The sequence below is a fragment of the Drosophila bipectinata genome, chromosome XL, assembly GCF_030179905.1.
Source record: "Drosophila bipectinata strain 14024-0381.07 chromosome XL, DbipHiC1v2, whole genome shotgun sequence".
NCBI lineage: Eukaryota > Metazoa > Arthropoda > Insecta > Diptera > Drosophilidae > Drosophila > Drosophila bipectinata.
The window spans coordinates 14,604,877-14,626,700 of record NC_091734.1 but is presented as its reverse complement, the minus strand read 5'-3'; the positions used below and the strand labels follow the sequence as shown (position 1 = coordinate 14,626,700).

At 43.3% G+C, this 21,824-nt stretch overlaps 8 protein-coding genes across 9 annotated transcripts; 3 read left to right on the top strand and 5 right to left on the bottom strand.

Moving 5' to 3' along the window:
* Nucleotides 1–5,374: 5,374 nt before the first annotated feature.
* LOC108127924 (G patch domain-containing protein 8) lies at nt 5,375–6,760 on the bottom strand. Its single transcript, XM_017245253.3, has 2 exons — nt 6,561–6,760; nt 5,375–6,474 (listed from the first exon to the last, which is right to left on the bottom strand). Exons 1-2 carry the CDS (start codon nt 6,615–6,617, stop codon nt 5,485–5,487), a joined length of 1,047 nt encoding a protein of 348 aa, XP_017100742.2. The 5' UTR covers nt 6,618–6,760; the 3' UTR covers nt 5,375–5,484.
* Nucleotides 6,761–7,639: 879 nt separating this feature from the next.
* LOC108127928 (ATP synthase membrane subunit K, mitochondrial) lies at nt 7,640–8,133 on the bottom strand. The gene is made up of 2 exons (XM_017245257.3): nt 7,974–8,133; nt 7,640–7,916 (listed from the first exon to the last, which is right to left on the bottom strand). The coding sequence occupies exons 1-2, from the start codon at nt 8,034–8,036 to the stop codon at nt 7,791–7,793; spliced, it is 189 nt and encodes a 62-aa protein (XP_017100746.1). The 5' UTR covers nt 8,037–8,133; the 3' UTR covers nt 7,640–7,790.
* A 2,897-nt stretch (nt 8,134–11,030) lies between these two features.
* Obp19a (Odorant-binding protein 19a) lies at nt 11,031–11,708 on the top strand. Its single transcript, XM_017245251.3, has 3 exons — nt 11,031–11,114; nt 11,170–11,337; nt 11,409–11,708. Exons 1-3 carry the CDS (start codon nt 11,037–11,039, stop codon nt 11,610–11,612), a joined length of 450 nt encoding a protein of 149 aa, XP_017100740.3. The 5' UTR covers nt 11,031–11,036; the 3' UTR covers nt 11,613–11,708.
* A 204-nt stretch (nt 11,709–11,912) lies between these two features.
* Obp19b (Odorant-binding protein 19b) lies at nt 11,913–12,643 on the top strand. Its single transcript, XM_017245294.3, has 3 exons — nt 11,913–12,083; nt 12,143–12,365; nt 12,426–12,643. The coding sequence occupies exons 1-3, from the start codon at nt 11,924–11,926 to the stop codon at nt 12,508–12,510; spliced, it is 468 nt and encodes a 155-aa protein (XP_017100783.2). The 5' UTR covers nt 11,913–11,923; the 3' UTR covers nt 12,511–12,643.
* A 3-nt stretch (nt 12,644–12,646) lies between these two features.
* Obp19c (Odorant-binding protein 19c) lies at nt 12,647–13,528 on the bottom strand. Its single transcript, XM_043210064.2, has one exon. The coding sequence runs from the start codon at nt 13,494–13,496 to the stop codon at nt 12,831–12,833; it is 666 nt and encodes a 221-aa protein (XP_043065999.2). The 5' UTR covers nt 13,497–13,528; the 3' UTR covers nt 12,647–12,830.
* Nucleotides 13,529–15,739: 2,211 nt separating this feature from the next.
* LOC108127918 (cyclin-dependent kinases regulatory subunit-like) lies at nt 15,740–16,722 on the bottom strand. Its single transcript, XM_017245248.3, has one exon. It carries the CDS (start codon nt 16,508–16,510, stop codon nt 16,259–16,261), a length of 252 nt encoding a protein of 83 aa, XP_017100737.2. The 5' UTR covers nt 16,511–16,722; the 3' UTR covers nt 15,740–16,258.
* Nucleotides 16,723–18,494: 1,772 nt separating this feature from the next.
* Obp19d (Odorant-binding protein 19d) lies at nt 18,495–19,308 on the top strand. Its single transcript, XM_017245295.3, has 4 exons — nt 18,495–18,690; nt 18,743–18,831; nt 18,900–19,036; nt 19,090–19,308. The coding sequence occupies exons 1-4, from the start codon at nt 18,531–18,533 to the stop codon at nt 19,163–19,165; spliced, it is 462 nt and encodes a 153-aa protein (XP_017100784.2). The 5' UTR covers nt 18,495–18,530; the 3' UTR covers nt 19,166–19,308.
* A 4-nt stretch (nt 19,309–19,312) lies between these two features.
* Nucleotides 19,313–21,780, bottom strand: Pp4-19C (protein phosphatase 19C). 2 transcript variants are annotated; one of them, XM_017245291.3, is made up of 3 exons: nt 21,624–21,780; nt 20,486–21,380; nt 19,313–20,410 (listed from the first exon to the last, which is right to left on the bottom strand). In XM_017245291.3, exons 2-3 carry the CDS (start codon nt 21,277–21,279, stop codon nt 20,281–20,283), a joined length of 924 nt encoding a protein of 307 aa, XP_017100780.1. In that variant the 5' UTR covers nt 21,280–21,380; nt 21,624–21,780; the 3' UTR covers nt 19,313–20,280. The 2 variants fall into 2 exon arrangements, with proteins under 2 accessions (XP_017100780.1, XP_017100781.1); XM_017245292.3 differs by having other exon boundaries at nt 20,486–21,383; nt 21,624–21,775.
* Nucleotides 21,781–21,824: the final 44 nt, after the last annotated feature.

Sequence of the window (21,824 nt, the reverse complement as noted above, 5' to 3'; positions counted from 1 at the left end):
AAATATGGCGCGTCTTTTTATCGATAAGACAACGTTCGATGAACCAAAACAATCGTTCTTTTTGTTGTGCTCCACATATTCGCGCAGAAAAATGCGTGCAAATGTGAGGCACAATTCAAGCGATCAGATGCAGGCGTGCGCACCAGCTTAAGGCCGTGGAATCTTTTAAAAAAAAAACAATTTTAAACTTTATTTGGAGTAACTAAGGCAAAATGAATATTAAAGTAGAAGGTATGTATTTATGTACATTGTTTTATTGCAAGTTCCAGTAATTGTGCATGCTTTTTGTGACCAAAACAATAATGGTTTATGAAGACTCATTTTTGGGTTCAGCCGAACTAAGAATCAGTCTTCTTCTCCTAGTCATCCTTGATGAAAATTTGTTTAAAAAAATTAATCAATATTTAATAAGCATTATTTGTGAAATTCAACTGCGAATATGTGCGAGTCCAGTTTCAGTACGTTTTAGAAGCCATGAACCTTGTTTTGCGTTTCTGTGTCTCTGTTACGTTTGTTTTGCTTATTTATTTTATTATTCTTTTTCTAACATTTAAATTTCTTCTATTTTAGGAACATCTTACGAGTGCGAGCTTTCGCGGAATTATATATTTGATATTTGGCGCTCTAGCAAAGGCGGTATAGCTGAAAAATTGAGAGATGTCTTTAATGTAATTCAAAATTACAAAGAAAACCATGGCTACACATTTGATCATCCTCAAGTGAGAACTTTACTTAGAACTCGTTGCACGAGAATTTCTGAACTTTGGAAGAAATTCCACCGCAATAAATATCATTTGGACAGGAAATATTCAAGTTGGTTTTCAAAAGTCGAGAAAATTTCTTCCAAGGATAAAACTACGTCGTATTCAGGACCTTACAGAACTAAGTGAGGAGTCCGCTGGAGATGGTTTACATTCCGCAGGCTTACAAGAGAAGCCATCCATTTTACCAGCAAAACCCTTTTCTGTGATAGACCTTATAACAGAAGCCGATTTGACAAAGCGTCAATATACGCTAATTAGAAGCTTTATCAATACAGCAATAGACGTGGACTTTTTACCATGCTACGACAGTATTTTTAAAGAAGAATCGAAGAGCCAGCCCAACGATACTATATCCATTACAGACTCTACAGATGAAGAAGAACTTTTGGAATCTTAGGTTTTTGCCCTTATTAATTAGTTTATAAATGGTGTCATAAATAAACTGATTTGTCAGTTTTGTTTAAAAACATGTTGCCTATATGGGAGTCATATTTGTAGCTTTTACTTTTGATTATTATCATGATATTTTTTAAATAACATTGAAAAGCCATCATAGACCTAAAAAAAAATAAAGTCGATATCTCTACTAGAAGTAGAAGAAGAACCGACCACTATCCAGCCCAAAGACTTAGCCTTATTCTAACATTTTATTAGATAAATTTAATAATTTAATAAAATCTAAATATAATAATAAAGAGTGAGTTTCTGTTTATTTATTAATTCTCATTTAGCATTTATTTATTTATTCTCAGGTTATATGAAAATTGAAAACCTATGTTTTAATACTATATAACTATATAAGCTATAGCTCCTGTGTCCTTAAGCTCCGCTTATTGTATAAATATTTACATTTTTATATATTTAAATTTTTACTGTGACTAGGTTTTGTATGGGGTGGTATAACTTTATTGCCTTTATTGGAATTTCAGAGAAGTTAGGATATTTAAGGTGTTAGGGGTAAGGAACTCAGGCTGGTTTGAGGGTAGGATATTGTTTCTTTCTTCCAGGTAGAGAGGACATTCGAGGAGAATGTCTCCCAGCCTTAATCTTGAAAACTTAACCAAGTCCTGGCGGACCTGTTGGGTTCAATGTTGTAGTTCTTTATTTACAGTTTGATTCCCAATTCTCTTAAAAGTTCTTAAGAATAACTCCTTTTATAAACTGCTTCAACTTTTAAGATCTAAGCCATCTTATGGAAAGCCACAATATGGAAATTACCCTTAGCCCATCAAAGTCTATGAGAAATGATGATTATATTGCAATTTAATATGAGGGACTGTATTTATCTTTTAAATATTATGATGTTTTTTTTGTAAACTATTAATAGTAAAGCTATTGGACAATCCACTCTTTCACTAAACGATACCCAAATTCCTACCAGCACAGACTACTGTACTCCTAAGAAACGGAAAGTGAGTGAGGAAAAGTGAGGAATGCTCAAGCCCCCGACTCGAAATTAGAAGGAAGAGGTGTATACTCCGGACCACCAGGTATCAGTATCAAAAGCTGTAACGAACTGTTATTTCTGCTTCCGCTCGCCACAGTTTCGCGGATCCGATCCACCGAATTTATAGATTCGACGTGATTGCCCAAGCCCAGAAAATAATACAAATAGCTTGAGATTTCCACACTATTTATTTTGAGATCTCTTCACAATACAAAAGGTTTTCCTTCTCTCTTCCTCGTTGCTCCTTCCGTTTCTGCCGGCTCCATCGTCTGCGTCCTCTGCGGGTTGTTGAGGACACGCCGCCGCTACTCCGTCGCCGATGGTACTCCTGGGGCCGCGCTGCTAGCGATTCCGCTACCCTCCGCCCTTTTGCCTTGAAAACACCCCCTTGGGTCGACTACGACTGGTCAGATGATGGCTGCGGACTGTCGCCTCCGTTACACCGGGACATCGTGCATACGCTCCGATGCCAGGATTGGGAGTTTGTATGCAGACTGCCGCCTCCGTTACACCGGGACACCGTGCATACGCTTCGGTGCCAGGTTTGGAAGTTGCCGGGTGACGCCTTCGCTACACCGGGACACCGTGCATACGCTCCGGTGCCAGGTTTGGAAGTTGCCGGGTGACGCCTTCGCTACACCGGGACACCGTGCATACGCTCCGGTGCCAGGTTTGGAAGTTGCCGGGTGACGCCTTCGCTACACCGGGACACCGTGCATACGCTCCGGTGCCAGGTTTGGAAGTTGCCGGGTGACGTCTCCGCTACACCGGGACACCGTGCATACGCTCCGGTGCCAGGTTTGGAAGTTGCCGACTGCCGCCTCCGCTACACCGGGACACCATGCATACGCTCTGGTGCCAGGTTTGGAAGTTGCCGTGTGACTGACCGTGCGTCGCGTTCCCGCTACACCGGGACACCGTGCATACGCGCCGGTGAACCCGAGTTTGTAGTGGCGGGGCTGGTGACCGGGGTGCTCCCACTAGGTCTTTGACTTGGGCGTCAGTTCTCGAGTCGGCCGATCCTTGTTTCGCAGGACCACGCCTGTTGGTTGCGATTCCAGGAGTCGGTAAGGCGTACGCCAGACGTATCCTTTCCTCACTTCCTTGCAAGGCTACCTGCCGTGTTCGGGAATGGCCCTACTCGACTCTGACGCCCCGGGCTCGTAGAGGAAATCGTCCAGCAACGGGTCCTTGTCTCCCTTGTCCTGTACGTCTCGTGACTACCGGGCGTGTGATACCAAGTCGGCCTCCTTGTTTCGCAGGACCACGCCTGTTGGTTGTGATTTCAGGAGTCGGTAAGGCATACGCCAGACTTATCCTTTCCTCACTTCCTTGCAAGACTACCTGCCGTGTTCGGGAGTGGCTCAACTCTGTCTCCCCACCCTGGTTCTGTCTTGTGTCTCGTCCTTTACGTTTCGTGTACACCGGGCGTGCGATCCCGAGTCGATCTATCCTTGTCTCGCAGGACCACGCCTGTTGGTTGCGATTTCAGGAGTCGGTAAGGCGTACGCCAGACGTATCCTTTCCTCACTTCCTAGCAAGGCTACCTGCCGTGTTCGGGAATGGACCAACTCGACTACACTACCCGGGGTTTGTCGAGGAACCGTCCAGCAACGGATCCTTTCCTCACTTGTCTTTTCGCTCTCCTCGCGTTTGGCTGTCGGACTCTCCAAAGGCGGTCCTTCAACTCAAACAAACCGAATCCTTTTTAGAAACGCTCTAACACTTGGATGGCGGACTCTCCACAGGCGGTCCTCCAACTCAACGCTACAAGCTTCCTAAAAAGACTCGTCCCGATCCGCTCCAATGGGCCTCCTTTTATACTGATTGGGGCGCCCGTTAATCCTCCCGGATTCTGCTCCTTCCGTTAATCCTGCTTCCAGAATCACGCCACTTTCCCGTTGGCGGGTCGCTATGCGTGGCCCCCCGTTTCCCCCGGCCACGGATCTCTGCTGCAGGTATGTGGTGCACCGGTGGGCTTCCAGGGCTCGCTGCACTCTGCGTCGCAACCCCCCTTTGCTCCTTGCCACTCCTTTGATGCTCACTCCGCCATACTTTTTAAGGCACGCCTGCGCATCGTGCTGATTCCCCCATTGGACTACTTTTCCATCGTTGCTCTGGGAACCGTTACGTTCCACGTCGATTCCGTCTTCCCCCGGGTGGCGGCGTTTACCCCTTCACCGGACACCGTTACTTTCCACGTAGATCCGTCCTCCCACGGGTAGCATTATTTCGCCCTTCGCCGGAACCCACGGTAACTGGCATTCACATTCCCCCCAACCCCCCGTACTGATCCTGGCGACATTCCATTTGGCTGCCAGGTTGATGACCGGTGCTTGACCCCCTTTTTCCGCTTTCGCGCCTCCTCGGCCCCCCCCTTTGCCCACGGCTATCTGTCTTAGCGTGTGGGGAGACTAACTCTCCTCATAAAGCATCTCAATTTATACAACCTCCCACGCAGCAAAGTAAATATATAGAACTATTAAATTAAATATTAATTAAATAATTAAATAAAATAGCTATTAAATAAATAGGCTCGATCACCAGCAACTCGAAAACATTCTTAGACGGTAGATCTCTGTATGATATGTGAGATGTCAATCCTGTATGATATTAGCCCCATCTGGGTCCCTGGCCACAGGGACATCACAGGCAGGTACCACCACACCTCTCCAGTCTGAAATATAGGGTTCTGGCATACCAAAAGCCTCTTACAATCTCAATCTTAGGGAAGCCAATAAAAGAAATAATGGAAATGGGAACCTGTCCCGAATGGTCGGATGAAACGCCAACTCTGGCCCGATACCCCAAACTCAAACCCATTCTAGGCGAATGAGTTTACCCATCAACGACTACTGAAGCAGCTGTAGGGATCAAGAGGAGGAAGAAACCGTGGAGCATCATCTATGCCATTTCCCAGCCCTGCAGTCCTATCAAAACTCAGAGAAAGATTCCTAACCGACATCACAGAAGTATCAGATATAGATCCAAATAGGACAAACAAAAATTTACCAAAGCCTCAGGGTGGTGAAATTGGTAGACCATGAGTCCCTCGTATGGGGTAGATCCACATACGATATTACAAGGGACCAAACATGGTCTGTGTCGGAGCTTCCTTGGGAAGATCAACAGCCCAGAAAAGAAAAAAAACTTTTTTATGTAATGCTCTTCATAAAAGTACCCTAACGGGTTTATTTGGAAATTTTGAATTTTACAGAAGCACCCGCACAGATTGCGAGCTGAAACTGTTCCTGGTCCTGGAATTCACTCCCTCTACTGATCCTCGTCGCCAAAGAATAGCCCGGAGGCGAAGCCGTCGGTGAAGCCGCTATAATCGTTTTCATTCTGACGCGACTTGGACGATTCCGATCCGGGATGAGCTTGATTTCGGGCGGAGGCGGAGTAGGGGGACTCCTCTGGCTGCTGGTGGTAGAGGTAGTGCCCGTCCTCGAGACCCACCACGCCCGGCATGTCGTGGTTGGTCGGCACACAGGATCGGGGGGCAGTCCGCCGCTTCAGAGGCGTCTCCTCGCTGTCATCGTAGTCCAGGCCCTCATCGCGGTCCTCCTCGTCCTCCTGCTCTTCCAGCACGGAGGACGACTGGGACGTGGCCGACGGATCCGATGCCAAGCCGGCGCCTCTCGGCGTTTGGCCTTCCGCCTTGTCGCCGCTCCCCGCACTGGTCGTTGAGCCGCCGAACATGGCGCCCACTACGCCGCGGAACACCCGGTAGACAGCGTCGTGCACCTGGCCCACCAGCGCACTGGTCGGGCGCAGTTGCTCCGCCTCGGCCTGCCCGGCAGCACTGGTCTGACTGTATCGCTGCTGGTACTGATACGGTGTCTGGAACTGTTGACCCCGTCCCTTGTAGCTTTCGGAGGAGTTTCCGGTGATGTGGTGGCTACTGTGCTTTACAGATCCCTCCACACGGCGACTGGGCTCCTCGCATGGGCATTTGCGACGCGGGTGGCCGCCGGACGGAGGCGGTGGGGGATCGTCGCGACAGCCATCATCGTCTTCGTGGGCCGATCTGCGCTGCTGTTCCTTGTCGTACTCGGTCATTGCCTTCTCTGATCGCTCCCGGCAGACCGAGCAATCGGGATCCACTTCATAGATGCCAGGATCGGAGTGGGGCGCCGTGTCCGACTCGTTCTCGCAGTGGCACTTGCCGCTGGCCAGCTGGGACTGCTGCTTGGATCCACCCTTCCGCATCCGGTAGACGATGTACAGCAACGCCAACGTGCCATACGTGGCTTTGGCCACCTTTGAGAGTCAAGTTTGCGGAGATTTGGGTTAGAAAGGGGAGTAGAAGGAGGAGGAACTGGGCGGATTGCGGCATCACTACTCACATTGGCTCGCCCATTGATGGTGGTGCCATTGAAATACTTCTTGAATCCCTCGGCCATGCTCCTGTTTCTGAACTTGGCTCCTAGGGGCTCTTGACTCTGCGGTCTGGGTGCTGGCTGAGTGTACTGTCTCTGGGCGGGGTCCTGAACAAATGGGAGCTACAGGGTCCGAGGTCTGGCCTTATCAAAACGAAGCCTGTGGCCTAGCCTACCCTTCTCGGGTTCGGATTTCGACTTCCTAGCACGCTTGGGGTTTTGAATAAAATTTAATACGAATTTAATACGAACTCCTTCACGGCCCGTTTAAGTCTTGAGACAATATAATGTCTTTAATTAAATAAAACAAAAAATGTTGATAAAATATTATAAATATTGATTGGACAATTTGAAAAAAGTTGTTTGAGAAAAATTTGTTAAAGTTTTTGAGTTGGGGTCTATCCAAACTGAATCTAAATATATCTGCATCTGAATATATCTCAGAAGTCTGAGATAGGTATGCTTCCTACATAAATATCTCCTAAATATTCTTTCATATCTATCTCTCTTCATATTCCACCACTATAACCTCTAATTATGTATATCATACCCGGTACTTGAAGGAGTGCAAGTCTTTATTTAAGTTACGGTATTTTTTCAGGGAGATATAAAATATTTCCATCTTCATAAAGCATATACATATATATGTAACATACAATATTGTATATATTGTATTTTATATATATTAAAAAAACAAAAATTTATAAGAAAAAATCTTTTTCTGGGTATGTAAATCGATGTCCCTTGGTAAGGTACCCAAGTGGCCTTAGTACCTTAGTACCTTACTACTAAGGTATTAAGGAGGTACATATTTTCGAGAAGTACTTGGTATCACAAAAGAAATCATTTAGTTTCCTTTCTTGGAAGGTTTTTGCGGGTTAAAGGTTTTTCAGGGCTCTTCATTTTATTCCATTTATAGGTATGTTGGACCTACATCCATGTTTATTTAAAAGTCTTACAGAAATCTAATTTATTTTGTATCAATTATTTTTAATTTTTAATAAAATATTCCCCAAAACGAAAGAATTAAAAATCCACAGAAAAAGTTTAATTGAAACATTGCAACAGTTTTATTAGCTCGTCGAAAGTACACGAGATGGGATTTGGTGAAACGAAAGAAAACACTTGGATGGAGTGGGGAAGGTGCTCCTACCCATCAGGTAGAGCTGCGGTGATCCCCGAGGGCAGGACGTCCTCCTAGCCTAGCATGGCCTGCTGGCAGCCCTTGCAGTATAGCTTGGCCTCGCGGCGCTTAGTGTTGCGGCGATGCATCTTCACCAGCACGTAGACCAGGCCCACAGAGGCCCAGGTGGCCTTGGCTACCTGGAGGATGAGTCGGTTGGTAGGAGGAGTTTAGGATCTCTGCCACAGGATACTCACATTGGCGCGTCCGCGCACGGTCTGACTGTTAAAGGCTTCGTTGAAGCTGAACTGCTCGGACATCTTGGAGCTTTTTTTTTTAGATTCAAATTTGGAGACCTTTAGCTCGTGCTGTCGATCTGTTCAGGTTTGAGATTTACGATTGAACAACACACAACTAGACTCTAGACTCAGGGCTTCCTTGATTGACTGGGAAATAAAAGGAACAGTTGTTGATTTGATTGCTTTTTTGGGAATTATTATAAATGGTTCTGTGTGGTCTTCTTATGAAATTCTTCCATCATATTAAACTTTAGAGTAATGTAAGTAAGCCATAAACGTCATGATTTAATAAAGCCTGAACACGGCTGTTTAAGTTTTATTATTGAAATCACTTTTAGGGATAATAACAATAGGGTTTTTATCTTAGTATCGCCATCGTTAGGAGCATATGTATGTATTTATATAATTCATAATATATAATTCTATACAATGCTATTATTCCTACAAACGACCTAACGCTTCAGGAAAACTGTTTAAGTTTCTTCAATACTTTTTTTTTTAATTAAAATGATTCTTTATAATACTAGACAAAAAACTTAAATTTGGCGACCATATAAAAAACACCATTAAAAAGGTGAACATCGCGGTTCGAACTCTTTAACGCCTGCCTGAGCTTAGAAAATAAACTATTTCTATTAAGATCAATCAATAATTCCAAGCAATAATTTTTTATAGTGCACCTGTCTGGGCGATGCTGTGTCCCAGTTCTACGCCTTACTCGTGGTTTCTACTTAAGATGTCAGAATTTCACGTATCCACATTTAAACGATCTAGCCTCAGATTATAACTCTTAGTTGTAAGTTAGACCTAAATTTTTATTTTTGTAGGTTAAGAAATTGTAAGCGGGTTTTCCCGCACACTTAAATATTGGAAACACCAAACAATCTGTCACTACCCATTATCTATTCTAAGTTGATAAGGTATTTTTTCTGGACTCTTAACAATCTATTCCATATTAGTATCACGCACTTTTTGTAAATATAAATTTTTTTTAGTGAATAAATTGAGTTAAAAATGATTCTTTAAATATTACAATGCCTTAATAATTATAAAGTACATTCTATGTATGTAGTTCTCTTTCGTAATACAGCCATCTTGTCAGAATACAGAATGACACAAGTACCCCTCTAGGTCCGTCTCTAGGTCTACCCCACAGGTCTACCCCACAGTAGACCTAGACCTTTGTTAAGGGGTTCATGCCGTGTTGAAGGCGTTGTTTATTTAATATTTGGCAATTTATTTCTTTGGTCCAACAACTCAACATATATTCAACAATTCATGTATATTTTTTAAGTTTTCGATAATAGTTTTAAAAATTTTTTTAACAAGTTTTGTACAATTAGGATAGATACAATAAATGTACAATTAACATAAATGACTCCTCTTGGCTATCAGGATTCAGTTATGAATTTATGAACTAAAAGAACTATAAACATACACAACCTTATTGATGTCTTTGCATTTTAAGGATAATTACGTGTGTACGTAATTCAATAACACATTTAAGGAAAGTATGTCCTTCTGTAAGTGCAAAATAACGTAAGTATAGTTCATTACAGTTCCACAGCTTCAGCTTCATTTTCAGTTTCTTTATTCTTCACTCTAAATTCTTGAAAACTATAAACTATAAACTGCTTCTAATAAGAAGTACATCCATACATCCAATCTAGAGTTGAGAAATACCTTCTACATACGCCCTACATAACGCTTGGGAACTACTCATCAAAACGACACAATTAGGGCTTCAATAAGCAACCTAATGAAGGTCTTTTGTTGATTAACCTTCATATTAAATACCTATATAATCACAAATTATAAAGCACCCGTGTAATATTATATTTTGAATTGGATTTGCTTTTTTGTCACTCTTTCTACATGCAATCGGGCTTGGGTAATTTGTTCCAGTATCAATTATTTAAAATATAAATTGCTCTATAAAGGTAACAAAAACAGTCACCATTCAATGCTCATACCTCTTGACAATGAATTACAAAGATTATACCTCTGGTTAGAGGAATTTACAGAGGAAGTTGAGGAAGTAATATGTACCTCAGATTCCCAAGTTTTCACAAGTTGATTCTTAATAAAGAACCAAAAGAAGATGTCTTGTTACTAACCTAATAAATATATTAAATTTTAATATTTTATAATATTATGTTAAATTACTTTATAAAGAAAAAAGACTGACACGATTCCAAGGTTATACCTCTTGGCAATGAATTTCAAAGATAATACCTCTTGTTGGAGGTACCCAAAGAAGATGTCTTGTAACTAAGCCAATAAATATACACAATTTTAATGTTTTATTATATTATACCTCTCGTGTGACACTATTCCATGGTTATACCGCTTGACAATAACTTATAGAAGATTATCTATGTAATCCACTTCCGTAGTTCTGCTATAGCTTATAGGTATAGTTGACCCTTTACGAGTCAACTAATGAAGATGTCTTGTTGATTAACCTCGCCATTAAAACCCTAAAATCTTAAATATAATCACAAATTATATATCAGCCATATAATTTCATATTTCGAATTGGATTGTTTTCTGGCACTATTCGTACATGCAATGCTTCGGGTTGGGGTATTTTGTTCGAGTATTAACTACTCCATAAAGGTAGCAATAGAACCCCCATTGGAAGACCAGACCTGTTGACAATAACTTAATATGATTTGGCTTTATTTTGATTTCATATTGTTAGGCCGCCCCGCCCCATCAAATCTAGAAACGGCAATCGGATCGGCGGGTCGGATTGGGTTGCATGATCGGAAATGCGACTGTCGAACGCACTTCGCGTGATCTCGGTCCGAATGGTGACCCAACACACTCCATCCGTCCTACTTGTCAATTAATGTGACAAGATTACAGGCCCCAAGATATGGAAATTGGGCCCTGGCCCACCACTCCCACACCCACTAGCACACCCCGAGCCCCAGCCATTATATTCTCCGGTATTTGCATGTCTCCGGTCGTCTATAAAAGATATTAGCCAAAGGTCTTACCGTCTCAGTTCCAGCGATGAAGTTCGATCTGTGGATTATTACTTTTCTGTGCCTGGGTGGTGTGGCGCTCTTCTTGCCGAGGATCGATGCCGGGGTATGTGTCTCGCTTTTGCCAGGAGTCCAGGATAAACTTATAGACCATCTCTCAGGTGACAGAGGAGCAGATGCGCTCCGCCGGAAAGCTGATGCGCGACGTCTGCCTGCCCAAGTTCCCCAAAATCACTCAGGAGGTGGCCGATGGCATTCAAAATGGCAACATACCCAACAGCAAGGACACCAATTGCTACATAAACTGTATCCTCGAGATGATGCAGGCGGTACGTACATATAAGGGAGCTACTGGAAAAAAGGGTCTTAAATATTTTTAAAAACTTTAATCCCTTCGTAGATCAAGAAGGGCAAGTTCCAACTGGAACAGACCCTGAAGCAAATGGACATAATGCTGCCCGACAACTACAAGGACGAGTACAAGAAGGGCATCCAGCTCTGCAAGGACGCCACTGTGGGCCTGAAGAACGCCCCCAACTGCGATCCCGCCCACGCCCTGCTCACTTGCCTGAAGAACAACATCAGTGTGTTTCTGTTCCCCTAAGGCCAAGGAGCACCAGGATACGGATCAAGTTTTTTTTCCCCAAAATATTTTTTTTCCCAACACTTCTTAACCCTCGAGACTCGAAATAAAGGTTAAAGCGCTTCCAATAATCCCAGTTTTTTGATGAAATTTTGTGGGTCGGCGGATGGATGGTTGCATGATGCCCTGGCCCGCCAATGTCATGGCTATCGCCGGCTGGAATCTACAAGCTACTGGTGTACCGGATGCTCCGGACACACGACACCTTGGAGGGTATATATACGCCGGGTGGCATTCGCTGGCCGTTCACTTTCCAAAAGACACCCTCGGAAATGCTGCAAAAATCCAACTGCTTGGTCCTGGCGCTGGTCTGCTCCGGGTTCCTTCTGGCCCTGGTCTCCGCCGACGAGGAGGAGGTCTCCATGACCGTGGACGAGGTGGTGGAGCTAATCGAGCCGTTCGGAGACGGTTGCACCCCCAAGCCGGCCAGGGGTAAGTCTGCTTGGCGTTTGGTTAGAGAGTCCAGTCCTCGATGAGTTCCAATCCCGCAGAGAACATCGTCGAGCTGATTCTGAACAAAGAGGACCCCAAGAAGGAGTCCAAGTGCTTCCGCCACTGCATGCTGGAGCAGTTCGAGCTGATGCCCGAGGGCCAGTTGCAGTTCAACGAGGACAAGACCATCGAGATGATGAACATGATGTTCCCGGACCGCGAGGATGATGGCAGGCGCATCATCAAGAAGTGCAACGAGCTCCTCAAAGCCGAGCAGGATAAGTAAGTTCAAGGATCCTCCAAAGGCGATCTCCAATACCTTTTTTTAATCTTCCATCCCAGGTGCGAGGCTGCCCATGGCATTTCCATGTGCATGCTCCGCGAGATGCGCTCCTCCGGCTTCAAAATTCCGGAGGTCAAGCAGTAGGTTCTGGACCCTGTCCTGGAAACCCTCTTCCAAAGTTTATTTTTTTTTTCGTTAGTTTTTAAATAAAATTTCTTAAAGTTGGCGATCACGATGTGGTTCCCAAAAAACACAAATAAAGTGCCCAGCCAAGGAGAGATACTTTTCTATTTTTTATTAAATATTTAACGGCAGTTTGATATTTTTAAATTTAAAATCAAAAATTATTAGATTCCTTAATTAAGATACAATTATTTTTGGAATGAAACACATACTTCTGAGGCCATGTTATTTGGAAGCCAAATAAAGGTCAGAACTATGTCCCTGGAGGATGAGCTGCTCCTCTACCAGACCAGCTTGACGTTGTTCCTCTCCAGGTGGCGGCCAATGCATTGGTTGAACAGGTGGGCCGCCTGGCAGGGCTTCTTCTCCGTGATGGAGCGGTTGCAGTTCTGGGCCATGCTGCAGCTGATGGCAATGGCCACCTTGTTGTCCTGGGTCACCAGGCTGGTCAGCTTCTCCACCTGGGCCAGGTTCAGCTTGTTGGTGGCGTCTATCATTTTGATCTTCTTGAGGACACACTCAATCAGGCACTTCTCCTTCTCGCTGGGGTTGGGCTCCTTCATCAGGGGGCGCTGGTCCTTGGGCATGCCCAGCGACTGGATGCACTGCCTCCGGGCGGCGTCGATCATGCCCTGCACCTGCGGCAGGTTCTTGTTAATGGTCGTCCAGATGGGCTCCGATCCCCGGCTCGGTATCAGGCTGGCCAGATCGAAGGACTGGCTCTGGGCAAGGACGCACTGCATCGGCAGCAGCACTGCGATCAGGGAAACAATGGTCATCGACTTCATCTTGGTAGCTCTGGCGGTTCTCAGACTGATGCTCTTCACTTTCGCCGATTCTTGGCTTTTATACGCTCGACCCCGCGACCTTGCCACCCACTTTTCAGTCGTTTCTCCACTTTCCACTCCATTCCGCCGACGACAGCGCTTTTCCAGTGTCAAGATCATGCTGCGCTGGAAGACACTGGAAGTCACGCATGCCACACACTAGCCAGCAAAAACGGAGTAGATTTTTATTAATATAAAAAAATAAACTAACTACACAGTGCTTTTTCCGTAAATTAAATAATATACATAAATATGTATATCTTGGGGAAAAGGAACAATGTCAAGATAGGTAATAGGTAATAAATCAAGATAGGTAATATAAATATAATAATACCTATCTAAAAGATAGATAGGTAATAGTAATAGGATAGGAGGCTTATATACAAGAGGCTTTACATAAAAAACATTAAAAATTAGTAATAAATTATTATTTTCATTATTATTATTATTATAAAGAAATTACCAGCAATTATAAAGTGTGGATAATTTTTATACCCTTGCAGAGGGTATTATAATTTTGTCCAAAAGTGTGCAACGCAGTGAAGGAGAGATCTCCGACCCTATAAAGTATATATATTCTTGATCAGGATCACCTCCTGAGTTGATATGAGCATGTCCGTCTGTCCGTCTGTCTGTCCGTCTGTCTGTCCGTCTGTCTGTTTCTACGCAAACTAGTCTCTCAGTTTTAAAGCTATCGTCTTGAAACTTTGCACACACCCTTCTTTCCTTTGCACGCAGTATATAAGTCGGAACGGCCCGGATCGGCCGACTATATCCTATAGCTGCCATATAACTGATTGATCGGAAATGGTATAACTTTGACGTTTTTAAAGTTACAGAGTTAAAATTTGACATGAGAGCATTTTTTGGCAAAACATTACCAATTTCATGCCAAATTTCATAAGGATCGGCCGACTATATCCTATAGCTGCGATATAACTGAACGATCGGAAATGACCCAACTTTCGTGTTTTTGAAGATATAAAGGTGGAATTTAGTACAGATTCTATTTTTGGTCAGTTGATCCAACCTACCAAATTTCATTAGGATCGGCCGACTATATCCTATAGCTGCCATATAACTGAACGATCGGAAATGACCCAACTTTTGTGTTTTTGAAGATAGAAGTTTGGGACATTTTTAGGTTTGGTTTTTGTATTATAATAAATTGGGTTATAGTATCATATTCTCATAAGGATCGGCCAACTATATCCGATGTTTGCGATATATATCCGGTTTTAACTGCAAGGGTATATAAACTTCGGCTCCGCCCGAAGTTAGCTTTCATTTCTTGTTTGGTTTGTATTAAGCAATAGTTACAAAGGCCTTCTGCTTAAAATCTACAAGTATGTTGTAATATGTGACATTTGACTTAAATATAAATGTATATACATACATAAGTGTACTTAATTTGGTTATGTATGTACAGTCAGATTAAATTTAAATGTTAAGAAATTTGAGATTTAATTAAGAAAAGGATTTAAGAAATTGGATTGTTGTAGATGGGGTCTACTATTTCTTCTAAAGTTTGTTGAAGGAATTTCTGTCTTTGCTCAATATATGTTGGGCATTCAAGGAATATGTGAGATAGGGTAAGGTTTTGACTACATTGTTGGCATGTGGGTGGAGGCATGACACAATTATAAAAGGTAGTCCATTCATAGAATTATAGTCCCTTATTTTAATTTTAACATATTAAGTGTTGAATAGTGTGAGTGAAACGGCTATACAGTACTTCGATTAACCCGCACACGGGGCATGGCATTATTCTTGTATAATTTTGACATTATTCTTTGTATAATTGTATAATGGGTGGAGGTGTTTTGTCAAATAGGTGGTAGTGAGTCAGTTTAGTAAATTTTTAAAATTTAATGGTGTCTATTCGGGAAGTAGTTGGGTTTAAAAGATCCATATTGTTCTGTTTTTGTGTTGATCAGTTTTTAGTGAACAGATGTGTAATAAAAATAATAGAATATTATAATCTTGAGATAATAATATAAAAACATGGATTTTTTAAAACAGTTTTAAAGTAAAGTGGAATTTATATTGGTATAAAATTATATACTTATCAAGCAGGGACTGTAATATTTAAAATAATGCTTTATAATAAACAGCTATAATTAACTTTATTATTAGCTTTATAACAAATATCACTAATCATCATTAAATCATAAGATTATCATCATATAATGAGTTTTATTAAATCACCCAACAGTCATTATTTTATGAGTAATCATGTTTAATTTTATATTTAAATTTGTATACCCTTGCAGAGGGTATTATAATTTTGGTCAAAAGTGAGCAAAAACTAAAAACCTTCTAGCTTAAAATAAAAACCAAAGTTAACAATTTACATTTTTATTATTAGGTTTTATTGTTTAAGAATTTCAAGATCACAAGTCAGGGTTCTATTAAAATTTTTTTTAAAGTGCTGAAACATTATCGATTTGTTTCAGGTTCATGTTTGAAGTGGGTATTGAAAACATAAAATATTATACAATCTGTATGATGGAAAGTAATTATTCAAGGCGTTCTATATCTTTGTGATCGTCTCCATTATGGCAACTACAATTTTCGCTTCTCGGCCTAGAAGGGTATACAAATCTTGTAACTAATCTTTAGCTTTAGACGCTATTTTAAAGTAAGAGGTAGCAGGTTAAAGGTTAAAATGGCAACACTTCAAATGGATTTATGAATGATGTAGTTTCCAGAAGAATTTTCTGCTACAGATAATGATGATGATGTAGCTATTGGTGGTATTGTTTTGTCAGGAACCACCACCTCCAATCACACACAGGCAGCGGTAGCACCTGCCGGATGGGGATGCTTGTAGGCAAGTGTATCAGTAGTTGCTGTCTCCTGTGCTGCTTGAGGTGCCTCCTTTAGTCCTCCGTCTTGGGGCATCGAAAAAGCACGACATGTGACCCTGTCCTATGGATTACGAAGTGGATCCAACTGGGCGGCAGCTCCACACCGATGGACCGCCACTCGTCCTCCGTCATTGGATGTGTCTTGGGTATCATTTTCACCAGTTTCTTTGGCAGGAGCACATTTCTGTACTCGAACTGCTCATCGGAGCGTGTGTTTGAGTAGTAGATGATGTCCTGGCTCTTAGAGTGCTTCTTTCGTGGCATTATTCAGCGGTCGCTAATAAGATTCTAAAATTTAAAGGAACTCTCAGCAAAAACGCAGCGTCTTTTTACGCAGCCGGATCAATGCGGATTCCTCGGCTTTCAAATATACAATATATATAGTATCTAAAGGACAGTCAAAATATTTTGTAAGATCTACAATATTTCTACGAAATTTGAAATCGAGAACTTGGAAAGTGAGACTAGTTTGCATTTGACAGACAGATCGACGGAGAGACTATCCATCAGTCTCTCTTATTTTATAGACTTAGGAGTCCATAATCATTAGAATTCCTGATTAGGAATATAAATAATTTATAGTGGCTGTGACGTTAACCCGTTCAAACGGGGAGGCAAAATAATTCCTCCACTACAGGAAATAACTTAATATAAAAATAAAATAATTTATAGGGTCGCAGGTTAATATGTACGTCACTCTGTTACATCCTTTTTTTATTCATAAAATGTATATTTTATTTTTTTATATAAATTTAATATATAATATGATTATGGTATATTCAAATTTTGTTAAAAGCGCGGATATTGAAAACCCGCTTCCCAGTAAAAAGGAATATTTATTCTCAAGTGAAGCTCAAGCTTAACCTTTTAAAAATAAAATAATTAATTTAGAAGATAAAATGTCATTTAAAAAATAGAATAATTATGTTCTGTTAAATAGATTTTGTATAAAATTTAAAATATGTTCCAAACGTTAGCAGCTAGACTGTTTATAATTTAGCAGATAAGCATTATAATATTATTATTTGAAAATGAAACAAGAAAGAAATTTTGGTACACTTTGTAGTGCTTTTTTTTATTTAAGTGTTTCTATTCGAATTTTATTCTAAGATATAATAGTGTTTCAAATATCGGATTTAACTATCTATTCTTGTAGGAATTTTAGTCTCACATCAAACTCTGATATAATATAAATTTTCCAACAAAAACCTAGCTTCTATCTTTATAGACACCCATCTTTAGTTATAGACGTATCAGATATTCGATATACATAGTAGATCAATTTTGGGCAATATAAGTACTTCTTGCAACGAATCCAACGGAGGATACCTAAAAGACTATAAGTTTAAAAACCATTTGGTAGACTAATAAGCGTAGAAATATACAGAAATACTCATCTACCATTATCATAAGACTATAAGGTAGGAGTCTCCTTCTCTGCTCGCTTTTAACAAAAATTATAATACCCCCTGAAAGAGTATTAAAACCTTGTTTAGTTTTTAAATAATAGTTTTTAGATCTGAGATTAATCCCGATTTAATCAGAACATATCGCACTACCTCGGAAAGTCATTAAGCTCTCAAGTAGAGCTGTAATGGGAAATGAGATTCGAATATATGACAAAAATAGCCACAGATATAGTGAGAATCAAAAGTGACAAAAAAAACTGGTAGGACTGGGTACTATTGAGGCCTAAATGATCACTCTGGGCTGCCAAACTGAATGGCCAGAGAACCGATTATAAAGATAGGAATTGTTATAGTTGGGAAAACAAATCCACTGAAACCTGCCGAGTCAGAGCAGTTGATCGGCTTAATTGCAGGCGGGACTTTTTCGTTTCACATTTTTAGATTTTAGCATTTTTGCATTTTAGCATTTTTGAATTCAAATTTCCAGCGAGATCGATGTCGAGATATCGTGTTAGTCAGCAATTAAATGGATAATGGGTGATCGGTGATGGGTGATGGGTGATGGGGCGACCCCCGATCTGCTCATCCGTCCCCCGACTTGACTCCGTCCGGCAGAGGCAGAAGTGTCAGTTGTTCACACGAGACCCAGTCGAGGGCATCTCCGGTTTGGAGTACGGAGTGTCATGTGTGCTGCCCATGTAGTTCACTCTTCCCACCCGCTAATTGTCCACTAATTGCTCCCAGCCGGTCCGGCCCGGCCCAGCTGCTTGAGACGGTCCAATCACGGGACTTGGGAGCAGAGCCATGCCTAGGCCTATAAAAGCCCCGGGGCGGTCCGGGTGGAGCATCCAATTCGAAGTTAGTTTGCGTCGAAAATGCCGCGTCTCGTTAGTGCCTCGTCCGTGTTGCTGCTAGTCCTGGCCTGCCTGGTCCTGGGATCCGGGTCGGCGTCCGCCAAGCCCCACGAGGAGATGACCCAGGAACATGCCACCAAACTGGCCCACGACTGCCAAGCGGAGACGGGAGCCAGCGATGGTGGGTATTAGTGCATGGATAACTCACCAGACTCACCGTTTGTATTCTTCAGAGGATGTGGAGCAGCTGATGAAGCATGAGAAGGCCGAGAGCCATGAGGCCAAGTGCCTGCGAGCCTGTGTCCTGAAGAAATTCGAGATCGTAAGTTCAAGTGTTATGGTGTTCAAGTTCAAGACTAATACTCCTGCTCCTCTGTGGGATTCCTCCAGTTGGATGACGCCGGCAAGCTGAGCAAGAAGCACACTGTGGAGATGATCAAGGCCATGACCGAGCACGAGGAGGAGAAGGCTGAAGTGGTGGAAGAAGTGGCCGAACACTGCGAGGCCATCGAGGTCCCCGAGGATCAGTAAGTTCCCCGATTCATAAATGATTCTCCAGCTCTACAGTTCCCTCTTCCAGCTGTGACGCCGCCGACACCTACCAGAACTGCATTTATGAGCAGTTGAAGGAGCACGGCATCGACCTGAAGCACTAAGCCCCAACCCGGACCGACCATGAACCTCCAACCAAACCACAAGCGCCCCTCTGGAACACAATCTATGAATTGTAATTATTTTTTTTTTTCGGCAGATCTGTTCTGCAACTAGCCTGTAAGAATCAATAAACCGAGCAACTTCAGGCCTTGTCTTTTCTTACAATCTTTATTTAAATAAATGTATAATGTATATATAATTATTTGTGTATAATATCCCGCTCTGGGTCTTACCTAGAACTAGACTTACTGGCTACGAATTACTAAACACATCCTCAGCGATCCTCCGAAGTCCGCAACACACAATCCGCGGTGATCTGTCGGCCCTGGCCTTGTCTTGGGCTGTTTCTTGCTTGGATTGAGCTGGGAAGACCTGCCCACAGGAGCGCCAAGTCGTTACTTATGTTTCGTTTTGTTCTCTATGGTCGCTAATCAGCGACAGGCCATCCCCCCCAATTCCCGGAACATCCACTGACACGGGATACTTACTTACACACTATGTCTAAAAGTAAAATACGATCCGCTCGCGAATTGGTAGGGAATTCGTGTGAGAAAGACGGGGGTTTCTGTTCGAAGAAATTCCATCTTTGTCGGACGAGTTCCGGGGCAACTCGAGGGGGCATTAATCCTAGTAGTTATTAGCTAGATGCAAGTCAAAGGGTCCTTACACAAACATCAAAAAAATTGCAAACTGCTAGTGACGTTAAAAAAAAAAAATGTTTCAAGATGGAGGAACACGGCTGAAGGTTCAAATAAAATTTTGAAAGTAAAATAGAAGAAGGAAGTCGTGACCTTTGAGAGGAGACCCCACAGCCCCCAGTCCCTGGCTCAAAGTCGTGGCTTAGCTTACTGTTTTAAGTTATAATTGATTTTCATTCGCAATTGCAGTGGTTTGCACTCGCGATTGCTTAGGCAGGCAGGCAGTTTTCTTTTCCTTTAGATGATTTGTATCTCAGCCACCGGTGGACACTCGTTTCCCCAGCGGTACCGGGAGCAGAGCCCAGAACTGGAGCTGGTCCAGGCGCTGGGCCTGGGTCTGGATCCAGAAAAGGATCTGGAGCAGCAGCAGCATCAGGAGCAGCGGGAGGGAAACCGAGAAAGGCGGCTGTGTACTCGTCTTAGAGAAAGTAGTCAGCCTGGGGCTTCTTCGAGGGAATGCCGCGGCTCTCCTGCGGAGCCGCCTCGAAGATGACAAAATCGCGATGCAGGTACTCGTTCAGTTCCAGAATGGCGGCCACATTGCCGCATCTGTTGGCGGGGGAATACATATAATTGCCATGTTGGGTGCAAACAGCTGGAGGGCCAGCTGGAAGGTTGACTCACCGGTAGCAGTAGTTTGGTGCTGACCAGACGGTCAGGACGGTTTCGTTGAAGTGCCATTTGAAGCCCTCCATTACCAGTTGGTGCGCACGGCAGATCATGTCGATTTCGTTGGTACGATTGAACTGGGAGACGACATCCGAGCCAAAGAGGTAGCCGGCGCCGCGCGGCGACACGCCCCAGCCGGTCTGATCCTCTGGGTCGCTCCAGAGCAAGTCGCACATGGGCCCGTCGTGCGGCACCTCCTGCTTGCGATCGATGCTGCGAATTTGGTCTAGGTACTGAATGGAGGGCGAGAGGCCGCCGTGAACGCAGAATATCTTGCCGTCAATGATGGCCGAGAGGCTGAGGTAGTCGAAGATTTCGGTGCAGTAGCGCCACACCGCCGTGGAGCCGTACTTGCGCAGGCACTCGTCATAGAACCCGTACACCTGTGTAATCTGACGCGACTCGTGGTTGCCGCGGATCAGTGTTATGCGATCCGGGTAGCGCACCTTCAGTGCCAGCAACAGCAGGAACGTCTCGACGCTGTAGTAGCCGCGATCAACAAAGTCGCCCATGAAGAGGTAGTTCTTCTCGGGCACATCGCCGCCCACCTTGAACAACTCCTTCAAGTCGTAGAACTGGCCGTGTATGTCGCCGCAGACCGTCACCGGCGAGTCCACGCGCTGCACATTACCCTCCTCGACCAGGATCTCGCGAGCCTTGGCGCAGAGGGCCTTCACCTCGTTCTCCTTTATGATTTCGCAGCGCTTCAGCTGCTCAATCTGGCGATCCAGATCGCTGTAGTCCGACATACTTGTGGCGTTTGGCTGGGAGTTCCGGGACTGGGTGACTGGTCGGGGGAATACGGAAAGGCGGAACGTAGGAGATTTTCTACTTGATGGCGCTCACCAGGCTGCTTCGCGGCACAAAAAAATTACAAATCAAAAGGTTTACATTAATTGTTTGTGTTTTCGGTTTTTGCATGCACTCTGCATGTGTGTGTGGGAGTGTGCGTCTGCTTTTCGGCAGAATGCGCTAGTGTGTGTGTGGCTTGTCGCTGCTTTTTGCCGCGCGCGGGTGCCAGCGGCCAACAGTCTCAAGCCATTTACGTGCTATTTATTTATTTAATACACATTTCACAGTCTGTACCACTTACTCAACGCACTGAGGGGGCTTCACAGCAATCCTTTCGCAGTTGGCTGGGCTATCACACTCACGTTCTTGCAAAAAATTAACATTAACACTTTTTTTGTAGGGATGTCGAAATGTATTTATATCGTGATATCGATACTTGCTTGCCCCCGAATTATGTATCGTCATATGTGTCCGCACTCATACCGATACTATCGATATTATT